Raw genomic sequence first — 17829 nt, 5'->3', positions numbered from 1 at the left:
TTGCTGTTGCAGTAATCTCCAAGTTGAAGATTGGTTCTGGTGAGTATTCTGCAAACACTGGCCTGGAAAGGAGAGAGCTCCTTGCCATGGAAGGGCTCATTCCAGAATGTATAGATTAGTAGTCTCACAGTAATATTTTGTGAATAAAATAATTTTTTTATAGCCTACTGAAAGGCTATGGAGACATTTTTTCCCTGTTTAAAAACAGGCCCCTCTGGCATTCTTCATCCGTGGTGTGTATGCTTTCCAAAATTTGAACCTGGAATTCATAATCCCCCTGCTGTCTTATAGTATGACCTGGATGAGAGAGCAGGATTCACGCTCTGTAAACCCAGGTAGCCAAGTGAGAAGAGTGGCTTTCTCGGTTTGCGCTACGTTGACTGAGAGCAAGATGAGTTTTTAATAGACAATTAAGAACAAGAACATGAACCTACTTTACCTCTTAGAATCATGCTTTAGAATACTTTATTCTTTTGTTGACTCTATAAGGATATTTCACATAAGTGTAAGTGGTATAAATACCAAGCCTTTTTTTCCCTGCTTCACCTCCTTTCACTCTTTCTTTCCCTCTTTCCACCTCTGTCCAAACTGGTAAAGCTGGTTGGTTCAGAAAACTTTTTTTTTTCCCTGTGTTACTTTGCTTTCCCTCCAGACACATTCTGCTACTTCATTTCAAACACCTGTTGTCCCTCCTGATATAAGGTAGCTATCAAGTGGCACAGCTGTGGATGTTTTGTTGTGCACATCTTCAGTGCCCTCAAGAAATATGAAAAGGTTTTGGTGTACTGGAGGTAACGTCAGCTGCCAAGGCATTACATTGGAGAAGAGACAGAGCTGAAAAGCTTGTCATGTCAGTTCCTCTGATGAGAGCTAATAGTAGCCTTAGTCCTAGAGAAGTTGCTGGAAATATTCAAAACTGTCATTGTACCTCATGTTTAAAATACAAGCATATCTTTTTGCCTTCATATCCTACTTGTCAAAATATTCCATAATGTCGATTACTTACTGTAGCAATTCTTATGGCTTGATCTTAAGTAAAGGCATTCATAAAGATGCTGAAAGCATGTATGTCAATTTGGACAAAGACCTTTCTTGCCCAGTATCCCGTCTCCCACACTGTAATCCTGTAAAGGTGGTTTTAGTAAAGTGAGTCTCATCTCTTGCACATTGAGTGTGCTGACCTTCACGATTTCTCCAGCAAAGGATACTTGGTGTGATTTGTGGTAGCAGAGGAATGTGTTAATAATCTTTGGAAAGAAATGAAGTGGCCGAAAGCAAATGCCTAAGGAAGGCTATGGGAACAAGGCAAGTGACACGTTGCTAGAATACTCTCCCAGTTACTGGTATTTGGCAGTTCAGGAGCTTTCTGACCTGGATGTGGTTTCTATGCATTCAGTAACGCCCAATGGATTTCTCTTCCATGAGTTTGTCCCTTGATCTCATGCCACTTTTTGCATTTACCTTGTCCTTTGGCAAAGAGTTGTATTGCTCAACTACATGGTTGAGCAATACTACTAGGTACAGAACAACTTTCTTGTGTTTGGTTTTGAACCTGGCTCCCAGTAGCTTCACTTAATGCCCACCAGTTACTGTTTTGAAAGAGGTGGTTAACAACCTGTGTCGGCTTTGCTACTTGTTATTTTATAGACCTCTACTATATCCAGCCCCAGCTGTCTCTTGTAAAACTAATAATGCTCACAAATGTACTGATGCTTCTAAATTTACTAGATTTTTAAAAATAAACTACATTTAAAGTAATACTGTCCTGCCCATTCAGACTTTATATTGCAGCATGCAGTAGGATATTACTTTGTTTGAATTACTTAATGTAATGTTGGATTACGTATTTTATAAGCTTTTTAACACGCACAAAAGTTGTTGGAGAGTCAGCTTTAAAATGCATCACAGACTTTAAGTATTTCAATGAAGGAGCATCCATTTTACCAAAAGAGACAACAAAGCTGAAAGGGTGGGTTGTTTTTTTAAAAAAAAACAAAACAAGTTAGCATCCCAATGAGACTAGAACAAAATACTTCTTGTCAGATTCTGTGTCTCCAGGATCTCTTGTAATGAGCCAGTGTGTGTTGTGAGGCATATGAGAGGAAAATTCGGCTTCTGTTGTACATACAACATATAGTCTTTAAACTTTATTCATAGTATCTAATAATATAAGAATGCTTAGCTCTTTTAGAGTCACAGATCTTGTAATTTGAGCTGTATTTCTTAGTTTGTATTTTCTTTTGGCATAGATACTATATGAATTGCTTAACTAGAAGCAAATTCACATGACTGAGATGTTATTCCAGTTGGAAAGGAAAAACATTTTGGATGATAATTAACTATAAGGTTCTGACATTAAAGCATCTCTGAAGAGTGATTATTAATGTGGGTGTCTCTCAAAATTCTCCAGGGTGACCGAACTGATGAATATTTTTCATCCGTTTCAGAGGGAAGGAAACACGCTGGGACAGACTTCTTTGACAGAAAAGAGATCCGAGTCTTAGAAGATAGCAAGAGAATTCTTAGATATATCTTATCTGAGCAAAAACATTAGTATCAATAAGTAATGAGTGTTCTCTGATGGAAATCAGCAAGGAGAGAAACCAGCACCATCTTCCACTCAGCACTTTTTTTTGAGTCACAAGGCTTTTGTTGTCAATTCAAAAAATGTAAAATAAGCAATTTGAAATTTCATATCATAAAAACTATTGTTTGTTGTTACTTTATTGGAAAAAGTTATTGACTTGAGATTGTTGCTCATGAAGAAAAAAACAGAATAAAGGATTCTCTCAAGTATATGAATTAGACTTGAGCTTCTAAGGCTCCCTTTAAACAACGGAGCTCAGCTGTGTAGAATATTGGCATCCTTTTGTGGCTACTGAGACAAAATTGTCGTGGAGTAATGACCATTTTTTCTTAATTCCAGACTTCTGAACTGGGTGTCACAGAACATGTAGAAGGAGATCCCTGCAAGTTTGCTCTATGGGTTGGAAGGACACCAACTTCAGACAACAAAATTGTTCTGAAGGTAAATTTAGTGGACTTGCTTGTAAACTGTACACTGAGTCTTGCTGTAGCTGTTGTTCATATATGTTGGGAAGGCAACAAGTGATGACTTTTGCTGCTTGCTGTAGGACAGGTGCTGACAGGTAGATAATCTTCCTTTGCTTGGAATCAGATATGGTGTGTATCTAACCCAAGTGGCCTGAAAGCAGAGGGGAGTCTGTGTAGTCTCTCTAAAGATTAAACAAACTGGCTAGACACAGGCTGCACAAGCCAAAGTGCAGTAGAAAGAGGTTTGATCCAATTTACTCTGCTTTGCTTTCTCCACTGGAATTCTGTAGCTTGAAAGCTTTGTCCACTAACTGACTGAGCAGCTCAGAAGACCGCAGACAAATCATGGCATCAGCAATATATTTTATACTCAAGCTACAATGAGCTATTCATTGTGGAGGTTTTGTTTCTTTTCGCTTATCAAAGGCGTCCAGTATAGAGAATAAACAGGACTGGATCAAACACATTCGGGAAGTGATACAAGAAAGGACCATTCATCTGAAAGGAGCATTGAAAGAGCCAATCCACATCCCCAAAACTGCACCAACAACAAAACAGAAAGGAAGAAGGTAAGTGGTATTTAAAATAATGAGAGATCTCCCAGTACACCATTCCAACAGCACTGTTTCCTCTGTTGTGTTGAATTTCTCCTGGCTTTCAGTGAATTGCCCAAAACCAAGAGTCACTGTGGCCAGTTTTACCTTATAATTAATTTCAAGTTTCCTGCTGTACTGAACAGGTTAAGATTTCTGCTCTGAACAGTCCTTGACTTGTGTAATTCAGCCATTGTAAATGGAAGGGATTTAGAATTGCAGTATTTTTTCTTCAGGACAGCTGTACATTTTAGATTTTTACAATTTTGTATGTATTATTCAGGTTCTTGGTTTTCTGTGGGGTTTAAAATGCGTGACTGAGGGATCTGCTTGCTAACTTTGGCAAAGTGGCTGCATGAGTTTTACCATGGTTCTGGCTGGCTTGTCATTACCTTAACACCACATGATATAGTCCTTGAACAAAAGAATCTGTATGCTGTCTCTTTAAAGCATAGAACCAAGTATTAAGTGCTGAATATCTGATTTTTGCATCAATTGTTTTGTCTTGGTGTCCACCGTTACATTGCCTAGGTGCCCTGTCTTTAGAGTTACAGGTAGGAGCTATCATGTTACAAACACAGTGCTAATATTGTAATGAAAACTAAATTATTTGTAGAGACGGCGAGGACCTGGACAGTCAGGGAGATGGTAGCAGCCAACCCGATACTATTTCAATTGCCTCACGGACCTCCCAGAACACGCTAGACAGTGATAAGGTAAGTTTCCCACATGGTGCTCTGTTCTGAGAGCAAATGCTTCATGCTCTAGTGCAAGTTACTACCAAGATTGGTCCTTAGTTACCTCTAGAGGGGAGGGATGGAAGCATTGACTTATGGTCAAATCTTTCTTAAAAGTAGCTATGTGCAATAAAAAAAATATTTAGATGCAATGGGGGAACCAGGGAGATTGTCCAAATCCAATAGATCATAAGGGAATTCTGTTTATTCCAAACTTGAATCTGCTGCCTTCTGCAGATTGTTCAAAGCTTTGACCCAATTTAAAAATAAAGTTTTATTTTCTGTGAAATTTGATACTCAGAGCACAAAGTTTTTCTTGGTCTCAGTCTCAGTCAGCCCTTCTGAAAGCGTACCATCTGCTGTTTGTACTAGCTTGGGGTTGGTCATGGCCGTGTGGTTAGTTTTGTGAAGGCAAAAATCCCATCCCCATGCTCATGCATTAGAGGGTGAGTGCGCTCTCCTTCTGTGTTAGACCTAATGAAAATCACAATATTAAAGAGGAGTAACCCACAACACTACCGTATGATACTAGTGCTAGTGTTTCCTTCATGTCTGCCTGCAGATTTTAGCTGGGTTATCCCTTAAGGCAGGCATAGACAAAGCTTTTCATGGATAAAAGACAGAAATTGAAAGAGTGAAAATTCTTTCCTGAAGTGTGTGTGTGTTACTTTGGAGTTAAAAGACGACTTCTGGCAAGTGAGAAGTTTAATGACCTCAGAGGGAGGCAGAGATGGAAAATAGGTGTTTATCAACTAGGAAATGAGTAAGAAAATAGAAACTGCCTAGTAAATTATTTGAAAACATGGTTTTTTTTGTTTTTTCTTTTGGTGGGGGTTGGCCTATTATCTCATTGGGTAAAATTGTTCTGATGAGCTATTCAAACTACACAGATAAGTAATCAGTGTATTATAGGCAGCTAAGTGAATAGGTTCTCACAGTAATGTTTCAACAATTCCCATAGTCATCTAAAAGGGTTCTAGTTTTCTGTATTTTTGCATGTCACTTAAAGCCTATGATTTTTTTTCCCCATATGGAGAAAAAAAAAAAAAGACAGAAAAAAGGAAGTACAAAGGTATTTAGGGTTGCTCCGTTATTTGGCAAAAGTAGCCTACGCTTTGACCTTGTGTATTTGTACTGAAACTGTTCTGCAGTGTTTGGTTGTTTCTTCTGAGGATATCTATTGGAAAAATGGTTGCTCAGAGCAGGAAAATAGTCTTTCAGTGACTTTTGTGTTGCTGCTTTATATTTTCCATTCTTACCTAGCTGCTCAGAGACTTACAAAAGCAGTGTTACCTATACTGGGAAAGAGACTGATGCATGTTATACGTATTCTTAAAAGTTTGGCTCGGTATGTCTAAGACAGTGCCTCTGATTTCCCTGGTCGTTGGCTGAGATGACAAGCTTATCTGAGCACAATCTGGCTGGATTGTGCTTTGATTCAAACTGAGGGATTGCAATCCATCCTAGCAAGCACAACCATTGCTCCTCCTCAGTTGTTTACAATGTATTATTTACTGGGGAATAGCATGGCTTGTCTCCTATTGCTGTTCACAGTACTATTTCATGCATCATATGAGAATTATTAACAGAGCTGGCCAGCTGAAATGCCCTCAGGGTTGTCTTCCAGTCTGATGTGAAGAGGAGTCCAAGCTTCTTACCAACAACCTGTTTAACAGGAATTATAAGTTAAAGGAAGGAGGAATGGAGAGACTTTCTAAATATTTACTGGACAAATTAAACTTTAAAGTTGGTTAATGAGCTTGGTGGTATTCTTCAAGTAGCCTGGAGTTTTCACGTTAATGTATAAAATTCTTGCTAGACTTTTCTTTGACAGGAAAAACAGACAAATTCATATTGAAGACTGGGAGGCCCTCTGGAAGTTGCTTTTGTTACGTACTGTATGTATCTGAGGAAAGGCATTACTGTTTGTGTACTTCTTAAAAGTGGATGAATTAACAAGATATCTTTAATATTTCTGATGCATATTTTGGTTTGAATACAAAGGAGAGTTTTTAAAACTGCTTAAAAATATAAAATAGAATTTGCTAAGGAACAGTAACAGGCAGAAGGCCAGTGAAATCTGTAGGATATGTTGACACTTGCTGAATGTGAAGTAATCTCTCACTTTATATGTTAAGAATTCTTTAGCTGCAGTCCCTTTGGGGTTTAAAATTGACTCTTGGTTTTCTCAGCATAGAAGCTTAAAATATGTTTGGATGTCTTACAGAGATGGAGCAAAATGATTTAGGGATTTTAGGTGCTGCTGATGTGGTTAACTAGAAGGAACAATGGGACTTTTCAGTCATATTCATTGAAATTGGAACAGATCCCAAATGGAGCTGGGATTCCAAATTGAGAAGCATTAAAGATACCAACTAATTTTAAATAGCGTTAAGCAAGTGGTGAAACTGTTTAGCACTGCATCACTGACTATGCTGTTGCTGAACATTTGTGTTCACCTGTGTCTAGCTTTGTGGTTTAAAAAAAAAAGCCAACAAAAAACAAACATCTAATAATAATCAACAGTGAAGTAAAACCATTTACATGTTCTCCAAGTATATGTTCAGATATTAACTCTCTTTAAACACTGTTTTGGTTAGAAGTGGTAAGTTGTTATGCAGGGAGAATACCAAGAATGAAATCCTTTATCCAAAACTCAGTATTCTTTTTCATCTCCTCAGACATCTACACTGAAAGAGCTAAAAATCCTTAGCCTGAAAGTAAGTGGTTAAGTGTTGTCCAGTAGAACTTTCCTCTTTGTATCCTATTTTCTGACATATTTGGAAATGCCTTAACAACTGAGAATAACTTCATGATTAGCTGCTTCTTCTGCACCCTGGCTTTTTGAGTTAGAATTGTAACATTTGATTGTTGGCTCTAGTTTTGTGTGTTGCTTTTCATTAATGATTGGAATGATGCAATAGTTGGTATGTTTATAAAGCTGACATCCCTCCCAGCTTAATGTCATCTGAAAACTGTATTGGAAGACAGGGTTAGGATTCAAATACATCTTGGCAAATAGGAGAAATGGCTTGGCAAAATACCATGCAATTTGATAGGGACACATTTGAGCTATCATGAATAGGTGGAAATAATTAACTGCTAATGAAGATGGTGAGAGGGCTGAACAGTTTTTGAGAAGAAGCTCTAGAAGTTTTGGAGGATCACAAGCTGAACATAATTTAATAGTATGATGCAATTATGGGAAAGGGGAATGGGAAAAAAAAAACAAAAAGCCCTATACTGTGATGTACAGGCAGGATGTCAAGCTGTAAGACACAGAGTCCTCAGTTTTTGCTCAGCCCTCGTAAGTCCTCTACTAGATACTGCAAGCAGTTTTGAGTACAGCATTTCAGCAAAGGTGTGGGCCACTGGAAGAGTTTCCAGGAAGAAAAAACAAACTTGACTGATGGTCTACAAAACATAACATATAATCAAAGACAGAAGAGTTAGGGTTGTTGAACCTAAAGAAAAAAGGCAGGAGGAAGAACTTGAGGTCTTCAAATATGTAAAAAGCTATCACGCAGAAGTATGAACCAATCTTTTACCCGTATTTTAGTGGATGGGACAAGAATGGTAGTTGTGAAGGCTGGGGAACACCCATCACTGGAGATCTTTGGGACCAGTTTGGATAAATGTTAATGATGAGTCACATAGTTGTAGTTGATCATGCTCTGGAGGAAGAGAAAAGGATGGACTAGATAACTTAAGATTTCTTTCCACCCCTTTTTAATATCATCTTTCTTCTATTAGAGAGCTCTCTGGTGTATTTCCATATGTTGCAGGACAAGCTAAAGTACATCCACAGCACCGGCGCATCCTGAAGTATTGGAAGGTATAATGTAGTCCAGGATTAAATGTAAACTTTTTCTTTTGCTCTGTCAAAGCCTCTCAGTTTTCCCAGTGAGTGCTCTTACTGTACTCTTGCAGTAAATATTTCCCTCTCCACCTTTCGCAGCATTCCTTCCACTCCCGTTCTGTAGCGGCATAGCTGGTGTTTTTGGGTGGCCTAATGAATAAGAGATGACACTCTGCCTATTCATTTCCTAGCCTCAGAGCTGGATCTTGTTTTAACATCCTGTTCTGAACTTGATTCAGTGCATAGGAAACGAAGCGGGGAAGCTGAAGGAAACAATGCGGTGGGCCTGATAGATCACTTTATGCTTGTATTAGCTGAGCAGGTAGTAATATGAAATAATCCAAACTGCTATTACGGTAAATGAGAAAGTGAGAGGTTTTTAGAAAAAGAATTATCATAGTGTTATCTTAAATAGTAGAAGTCCTGCTAGCTACTCTGCGTGGTCAGTGGAGCAATATTTTATTTTTAACTAATTGTCTTTTATGCCCAGCTGGTAACATTTTGTACTGCTCTCTATTTGAAGTTACATTTCAGTCACGTGCTTCTTTAAGCTTGTGTGTAGTACTTTGGATAATAGAAAAAGGACCGAAGCAGCAGGAGACAACCAAGTATTTAGTTTCTGCCAGCTGAGAACACAGAAGAGAAAAGGCTCCCATCAGCAGAAGAGCTTCTAGTTTTCTCTCTTGGTAAAAACAAGATGCATTTCTGAACGCACACCTCTTTTCATAGTCAAAAACCAAGTCTGGGAAGCAACCTGGTCAAATCCCAATACTCTTGTATAAGCTAGAACTTGTCTCCCCTTTCTTTTCTCCCACAGTGCACTTGTTTCCATTTTAAAAAGGAGTTACAGATTTTCACACTTGAAAATAACTGGGAAATTTTATTAGATGCTCTCTTGTTTTTTTCTTTTTCCTTTCCTCAGTATAGAATTACAATAGGGCACTAAATTTAATATGCAATCCTGAGATGAGGTAATATGGCCTGATGGAAAAGCTGTTGTACTCAGCAGCACTCTGGCAGTAGTGATCTTTTCAGGGACTGAATGGCAGATGAACACTTAGTGTAGTGTCTCTGAATTCGGCAAACACTACAAATGTATTTAGCCAGTGAATGTGTGCTATGTTTTTGTTTTTTGGTTTTTTTCTCTCCACAAATGACAGTGATTAAAAGGCCACAGAGGTGAACGTAGATGGTGAACATTAATTTCATCAACTGCAAGACACCGTGTCCCATGATTAGTTGTTTAATTAAACCCTGCACCTTTTTAATCTGCAGTTCTATTTCTGTCTGCCTTTTGTTTCTCATGTAGTCTCTGTCTCTCCAGTTTCCATGTTTCAGACATAGCCTCATTTATTTTTATCATGCATAATTAATTCAGTTTACATAAAGGGTTTCTTGAGAAGGACGGATAAAGTACATAAAAACCCTTGTTCAGCCTAAACTTGAATTTAGGTGATTGAATAACTCTAACTATTCTCTTTGGTGCAAGTCAGTCTCCCGGTTCTGCTGTGCCTCTCTCCCCTCCAGCCAGCCTAGAGTGCCTTGCCAAAGCTGTCCAGCAACAGCTGTTGAGCAATGCACTTAATCACAGACACTCCTTGCTCTCCAACTGCATTTAATCAGTGCAAAAGATGAATCCACTTTCAGAAAGCATGTTATGGAGAGAGAAAAGGGGCAATGAAATGAAGAAAAACAGTGCTTTCTAACCATTATGGCTGCAGGGAGGATAAATGGCTGTTATCTCAGAGGTGGGATAGTTGGGAAATACTCTCGGTCTTATTTAGTTTCTTCATGATCATAACTTATGCTTAGAGATGGGCTGTGAGGAATACAGGATTGGTTTTGGTGTTTTAGACAGCAGTAGAAAAGCCCTGCACTAAGCTGTATCTCAGAACATGCAATTTGTGCATGTTTGCAAATGGGGTGCAACTACCACTTGCATGCAGGAAGCACGCACCGTGTGCTGAAGTGTGAGTGAATATTGAGTTTTGGGGGAATACTGACCAACTAGGATATCCCATTCCCACATAGTCTCAATGACTGGTTATACTTCAATAGTCTCTGACACAGCCAGTGACAGCCTTTGTTTGCTTTTTCCTTTAGTTTAATACCATTTAAAGTACTTATTGATCTTCAAGTCTGAGAAATTAGGTTTTTTTCGTTAGGGGAAGGAAAAGAAATAACACCTATATTACAGCCAAAAGCATCTGGTCGCAAAGTGTATTTGAATCTTTGTTTGCAGGAAGTGGAAGGTCAGAAAAGCAAGCAGAGCACCAGAGCTGTGTTCCTGTGGGTATTTAGGAGAAAATATCATGCCTAGATGCAATTTCTGGAAAGTCTCTACTTATTACTGTATTGGTACTTGCAGTGATTGGGGGAAGAATATAGACTTCCCTGAGAAAAATTTAAGGTCTGCATTGGATGCCTCATGAAGTCATACTCCATTGGCTTTTTCATAGACCCCATCAGGCATACAGATGTTTTCAATTGTTTCTGAGTTTGTCTGAAGAAGGCTGTAACATAAATCAATACCAGAAAACAAGGGAAAGCATTCTACTTTTTCCCCTTTGGCATAGTTTACATAGACTAAAAACTAATATAGCACAGAGGAAGAGGGGGAAGGGAACAAGAAACTTTTAGTGAAGGAGGAGGTAGCATGTTTTGAAGATGTACACTTCATAATTTGGGTATTGGGGCTGTCTGGAGAGATGTAGTAGAAGCAATGTGATTAATTTTTAGCCTGGATCTAAATGGGTGCAACCTGATTTATTTTCCTTACATACTAGATGTACAAGAGTTTTCTGCCCTTCTTATCCCCTGCATCACCCTGCAAAGTGAAATTTTTCCTTCTTTGTGTGCACCCACACAAGTAAGGGCAGCTGGTGAGATTAGCAGGGAGAGAGCATGGGAAAGCTCTGGAGCTGCTCCAGGCTGTCCGCTAGGAGTCACGGCCTGTGGCTGGTTGCAGACTTGAGGAAGAGAAAGCTGGACTTAGCCTTTGAGTCTTACTGCTTTTTTGTTGCTTTTGTTGTCTGCTCTAAAATTTGCGCTCAGTAATAAGTAGTGGCCTCCTAGTAAAGTTTGCACTTGGCATTCCACTTCAAGACTTTTAATGAAAATAATAAATAACGATGGAAATGTCATCTCTCCTTTACCTAAAGCTCATGGGACTTAGCTGGCAGCCAGATAAGAGCATAAATGTAACAACAGTCAAAACGTAGTGTGGCAGGAATCACATATAATATATTGGTGTAGTGTATGCTTCTGTATTTGCTACAGTTAGAGTTCTCACTGAGTAGTTGTCCAAGTGTGGTGTTGCAGGGTTACCTCTCTGAGTTGGAGTTTAATGACTTGGTCTACACTGCTGTATCCTTAAAGTTGCACACCATCTGAGATCAAATAGGAATGTTGCACTGGAGCAGTCTGAACTGTGGCAGGAGCCATACGCTGCAGTCTCAAGTAGTCTGGAGCGCTCTTGCCATATGGAAGGAGAAGGAATTCTCTGAGCAACCATTATTTAGTTAAGTTGGATGTATGTTCCGACCCTGAGCAATCTTGGGAGCTTTGCAAAATTCACATAATTTTCATTTTATATCAAAGTAGATGAAACAATCAAAGAAAAGAAACTTAAGCTTAGACAAAATAATACTAATGAGGGGTTTTCGGTGGGGGGGGACCCTGAGCTTTCATTCCCTTGAATCAAGTTTGTGTGTGTTCATTTGGGGAATCAGCAAAAAGGTGAAAGTAAGGAGCCTATGGGGGTTTTCTGTCAGAGTTAAGTATTTGGGAGTCTTACTGGAAGATGTTTATGATGATTTTTGTATTTATATATGGTACATCCTGGGTGATTTTGTGACCTGTTTATGTAGAGAGTAAACTGTGAGTGGGGTGGGAATGGGTCAGTCAGCTTATCAAAAAAGGTGACTTTCTCCTTTTAAATTGCAAGATCCAAAGCTCATGAGTGATTGTATTTAGTAATATCTGGCTTTTTCTTGCCGATTATCACCTATAGTATATAGTCTGAAGTGACTGCTACTTCAGCTTTTAGGGTAGCAAGTTTAGCAAGAAAAATGGCTTAAATCCTCTGCCCAACATTGTCACAACCAGAGTACTTTGAACACAGGCAGAGATGAGCAGAGTTAAAATCTGTGGTAAAACATCAGAACTATCTTATTTTGAAATTATCTCCTCTTGACTGGCAAGTCCCAGAAGCTTATTATTTTACCCAAAACATGCAAGCTGCCAGGAATCCCAGCTAGGTAACAGTGCATGTCCAGAGGGGTGATCACGAGTGTTCATCTGGCTTCTGGTCTTTGCTGTTCCTCGCAGCTGTCCGGCGGGTGCGAGCTGACGGTGGTCATCCATGACTTCACCGCCTGCAACAGCAATGAGCTGACGATCCGCCGGGGCCAGACCGTGGAGGTGCTGGAGAGGCCCCAAGACAAGCCAGACTGGTGCCTGGTGCGCACCACCGATCGATCGCCAGCAGCGGAAGGGCTGGTCCCCTGCGGCTCTCTCTGCATCGCTCACTCTCGCAGCAGCATGGAGATGGAGGGGATTTTCAACCACAAAGGTAGGAAACAATGAAAACGAAACGTAGCCATCAACAGGACAAGTTTCGGGTAACGTGGCATTATCATGTCTTCTTACTGCAGTGAAAAAGGTAAATACTCACATCCATACTTCCTGGCACTGGAATTGGCTGTTTGGGTGTCTGTATTTTATTTAACCACATTTTCCGTAGCAGCAGTGGCAAAATTTGTTCCCTTTTCCAGTGCAGCTCTGAAATCTTTTTTTTTTCTTTTTTTCTCCAGAGCCATGAAAGAATGCACCTTTGGAGGGTGCAATAAAAATCAGTTAATTTTTTGATGGTTTTTAAGGTTTTGCTATGCTGCAATTCCTTTGCTCAGTTTCTTCCATTAGGAGCATGCACAGCAGGAGCTTCCTGAATGCAGGCTGATAAAGTAAAAGTCTGAAGGATTTAGCTGTGTAGTTGGAATACTTTTTTGATCTCCTGTATGCTATAACCCTTTGAGAGAAGGGTTTGCAGCTGTTTTGATGATAAAATTGGAAATGATATTTAGGTTTCACTAAAACATTTCTTCCTCTGACAGGGGAGTGAAATCATGGAAATGTCAACTGTTTTTTTGTGTTTTTTGTTTTTTGTTTTAACGACACTTATTGATAAAAATCCTATTTCCTTTGGAGCTAGGGCATTTTACTTTTGAATACAGAGAATTTTGTTAAGAGAGGCAGACTCTTCTGAACAATATATAAGTTACGTGGAGAGCATTGAGCCTGTCAGAATCCTCAGGGGCTCTATGTAACAGAGAGGAAACTATTTTCCTCTTTAAGAGGGAAAACTTTTTGTCTCTTATGAATTAAACCAGTGGACTTCATATGTATTTCTTTCTTCCTCTAGCATTTGTATGAGGTAAATGGGGTGGAAAGTTAATTTAGTTTGTATGACATATAGTTTGGAAAGAAAGCATTAATTGTATTAATAAAGCAAACTGACAAACAAGAAAAGGCTAATGCTAGAATCAAGATTGTTTGCAGAGTTGCAGTCCGAAGTGACTTCTGTTTCTGCCTCTGCCACGGGTTTCATTCGTGATGTTACAGCACATCATGTAAGCCCTAGCTGTTAAGACGCAGCTGCTAATTGTTTATTCCCATTTTGCTTGCTGGGTGTCAGGCTTCAGGAGTTGGAAGTTTGGTTTGTAAAACTTCCCGTGCATGTGACTGCAACTAAAGTCAGTGTGAACTGTCTTGAACATGCAAACTCCTGTATACTGTTAAGTCATCCTGAAAAAAATGGGCTTCCTACTGAGCACTTGAAACTGCTGGATGCTTCTCACTTCAGTTTCTGCCTCATCACTCTGTCGCTTGAAAGAGGTTGATAGTTTTCATTTATTTCACAGAGGGATTACAAAACTAAGCAAAATTAGTAGAGTGCTTTGATTTTATTTTTTTCTCCTGTAGTGAAAAGTACCTCCAACAATCCCATAGAGGAATTGCTCATTCTTTCTCAAATGCTGGGTTTGACTGAAGATCTCTAAACAAAGCATTGGGGAATATGCTAATCAGCAGAGTGGAAAAAAAATCAATGATCTTCTCAGTTTTTAAGTATTGTTTATTGTGGGCATTGATTGAAGTAGGAGTTCTTTGGAAGAACAAGTGACTTCCTTAAATTATGTAAGGTAGTCTCTTGTGCACTTGAGTGGACAACTTTCAAATGTCATATTTCCCAGATTTTTAGTGCTGTATTCTGGAACTTTAATCTTTTTAACATAGATGGGCTTTTGTCTATAATGCAGTAAAACTTCCACAGTTTTTTAATGATTCAACAAATGAGGATATTGGCCTCTGGAGCGTGTAGGTCTGAAAGTAAGTGTGATGTGTCAGGCTCAGTGTGTAAGCATTGAGTCTAAGTAATTCTGTACGGTTCCTGGGTTAAGCCACACGAAGTAGACATGAGTCGGGAATTTTTGCATGTCTGGCATCCCAAGCTGCTGTAAGAGGACACCTTAAAGCAGAAAGGTTTTACATAACTGCAAAGGAAAACAGGAGATAAATCCACCACTCCATCACCAGGAGTGGAAGAGATGGCAGGGGTGGCTGTTTGGGTTTTTTTTGAGCATTTAGCCTATATAAATGAAGGATTTGAGTAAGTGAATCAGTTTTGCATGCATTTCAGTATCATTTGCACTCCATAGCTTAGTAACAACATCTCCTCTTAGTAATTTCAGTAAAACTACATTCAAAGTATTACTGAGGCCCCATAATTCGTTCTGTGGTCCTTACAATTTTGACCTTTCCAACAGTGTTCAACAATATCATCTGTTTGCTAACTAAACAAACAAGTTGGAAAACCAAGAAAACTAGTATCAGAGCTGGAGTGAGCTTCAAAGGTTTGAAATGGCAAAACTCTTAATTTGCAGCTGATTCTTAAGTTGTGTAAAACCAGTTTTCATCGCTGAGCACGGAAATGTTGGGTGATATTTAATGCCTTCAGTCACCTGAAATGTGGACTATTTGAAACAGGGTAACCTGAAAGATTAGAAAAGAAGAAAGTATGTTCAGTGAAGCCTAGTTCTGACAGCTGATCTTGGTCATTTCTTACCTGTCCACTTCTTACCTGTCAGTCACAAAATGTAACATTGTTTTATTCTCATGTTGTTAGGAGACAAGAGGTGATAGTCCAAAAAATGACCCCCTAGACTTGCCTATGAAAGTTTGTAAGTGTTACTTGTCTTGAAGGTGTGTTTATTGTTTGATATATCTAAAGTCAGTATCAATGGGTAAAAAGTTGCATTGTGGTATCTTAAATTTTCAGAGTTTTGTAGCAGTTAAGATAGCAGACATGTTGTTAATAATGGGAAGGATTACTTAGAGGAAAGACATTCATTAGGTGGATAGTCACTTCAGGGGAGGGTTGACTGCAGATTCCAGACCTCTTGCTCACTCTGCTGGATATGAAATCTATTTTTATAAATTATTTGGGTCATTTAATCAATTTGTCATGCAGTTTACGGATGAGTACATTTTAAAAAAATCTAAATCCCTTTTATAATGGGGAAAGAAGACAAACAAGTGGGTAGTAAAGAGGTTGAATAGTGGTGCACTCTACAAAAAATACTTACTGGCTTTGGAAGAACATGTTTTTCACAAGTAATACCTAAGGCAATGATTTTTTTTTTTTTTTTTCCCAGTGATTCCCCACATGTTATTGGGTATGAATGAGAGAGAATGTTCCTCTTATTTGATGTTTTTCCCTTTTTAATGAGGTTTCTTTTCACTCTAAAATCCTTTTTATATGGGTAGATCTCTTTCCTTCGTTTGCAGGGCATTTATACAGCCACAAAGCTTTGGGTGAAAGGCAAGGGACAGGATTCGCTGTAGCCAAATTGAACTTGTAAGCTGAAGAAACATTGACAGGATAGGGCATTACAAACTGTTTGCAAATCTCACACCTGTTTAGACCACAAGTTCACTGACCTTTCCGACTTGGTGGGTGCTTCTGAAGTCTGAAGAATTTGCGCTAGTCCTTCATCTCCCTCCCTGTAGGTGCCATTGATTGGAGAGCTACAAGGACCCACAAGCCTTGGATCACGAGCTCGACAGTTGCCTGTCTGTCTGCACTATAAGTTTGGGGGGGAAGGGGAGGTGGTAACACTAATTGACAGTAAGGTGTGGCCCAGCTTTCTGATCCAAAATTTGGGCACAGAGGCCTTTTGTTACCTGAAGGGATAGGATGGCTGCATGCTTCTTATAATCAAGTATGTTTGCTCAGATCTGAAAAGTAGGTGACATCTTAATAGCATGGTGACATACCATGCGCCACTGCTGGACTGGCTTTTGTTTTTATTCTGAGGGTGTGCTCCTCCCTGGTGCCATAAAGGAAAAATACTAGTTCAGCAGTCTGTATTCTCATCTGTAGTATCTCTACCGTAAGAAGGAGGATTGAAAAGCTGATGCTATCCAAGACAAAGTTTGACAGAATTAATCAGAGCTGTGTATTAAGGCCCTTCCTATGCCTGGGAGATGGGAAGGATTGCTGTAGGGCAGGAGTCTGAGGTGTCAAAGCTGGTGGTGAATTGGTGTGGGGACCTCAATCAAGATGAAAAACTATTGCACAGGTGAGCTAGAGATCTTCCAGTGCAAGAGGTTGCTTCTGACACTCACTTGCCCTTGTAAGCTACATAAACACTAAACTGATACAAAATAGCTCTCAAAAACAATCAACAGTACTTCAAATCTTCCCCTTTTCTTTCCCCAGAAGAGAGAGACATTTTATAGTTGAGGCCACCGAGTGGATTAAGACAGAAACTTGAAGCTGTCACATTTTTAAGTTTGCTCTTGCACAACTGGAAAACTTCTCTTCAGAAGGGTGATTTTAGATGGAAGGGGAGAGTAAAGGTAAAATGTGTCAGGTGTGATCAAGAGCTTTGAAAGTTACAGCTGAGAAATGGTGTGTTTTCATTTTGGATCCAAACGCTACCATGTAGGGAGAGGAAGCTCTGAACAGCAGCAGCACAGAGCGTTTGGTCAAGTAGAATGGGGATCCAGTTTGGATAGTTGAAGAAGGGCTCCCTTTTTCAAGTGAGAGGAAAGAAGGACAAAGACGATGACTTAAGAAGCAATTGTTTGCTTAAAAGCCGAGGGAGGCTGTGGAAGGGGAAGATTTGTTGTTTTAAGCCTGTAAGTCAGCAAAGCGTGGGCCATGAGTGAGGAGAGAGACCTCCCCCCCGTGGCTGCAGGCCAGGGCGCTGCCTGGGAGACCACCTGACATTGTTCACAGCTGCAGGAAATGAAAAAGCTATAGCCGAGACTGACAGGGAAAGTCACTGGTAACAGTGCTGAGGTGCAGTACTTGCTGTGTTAGGTTGCTTTGGGGCCTTGTAGTTACCAGCATGGGATAAAGGAAAGGCATTGGCTTCTACTGCATAGCTGGTTCGGATCAGATGCAGAAAATTATATTGAGCAATATGCTCTAGTAGTTCAGGCCACTAAACTTTAATCTAGGAATTATATTTCATGTGGAATCAACTTCTTCCTAATAATATTTCCAAATAACAGGCTTTCC

The 17829-nt window shown here is 39.5% G+C and overlaps 1 protein-coding gene across 4 annotated transcripts in view; it reads left to right on the top strand.

The window, feature by feature from the left end:
• TRIO (trio Rho guanine nucleotide exchange factor) overlaps positions 1-17829 on the top strand; it is a 260312-nt gene that overhangs the window by 172879 nt on the left and 69604 nt on the right. For all 4 annotated transcript variants that reach the window (XM_067290998.1, XM_067290999.1, XM_067291001.1 and 1 more), the window contains 4 exons: positions 2927-3028; positions 3481-3623; positions 4264-4363; positions 12573-12816. In XM_067290998.1, coding sequence (XP_067147099.1) covers positions 2927-3028; positions 3481-3623; positions 4264-4363; positions 12573-12816 — 589 coding nt within the window. The remainder of the gene's footprint in view (positions 1-2926; positions 3029-3480; positions 3624-4263; positions 4364-12572; positions 12817-17829) is intronic.

The sequence above is a fragment of the Apteryx mantelli genome, chromosome 2 (genome assembly GCF_036417845.1).
Source record: "Apteryx mantelli isolate bAptMan1 chromosome 2, bAptMan1.hap1, whole genome shotgun sequence".
NCBI classification, from domain to species: domain Eukaryota; kingdom Metazoa; phylum Chordata; class Aves; order Apterygiformes; family Apterygidae; genus Apteryx; species Apteryx mantelli.
The sequence above is the reverse complement of the archived record's forward strand: the minus strand, read 5'-3'. Positions and strand labels throughout refer to the sequence as shown.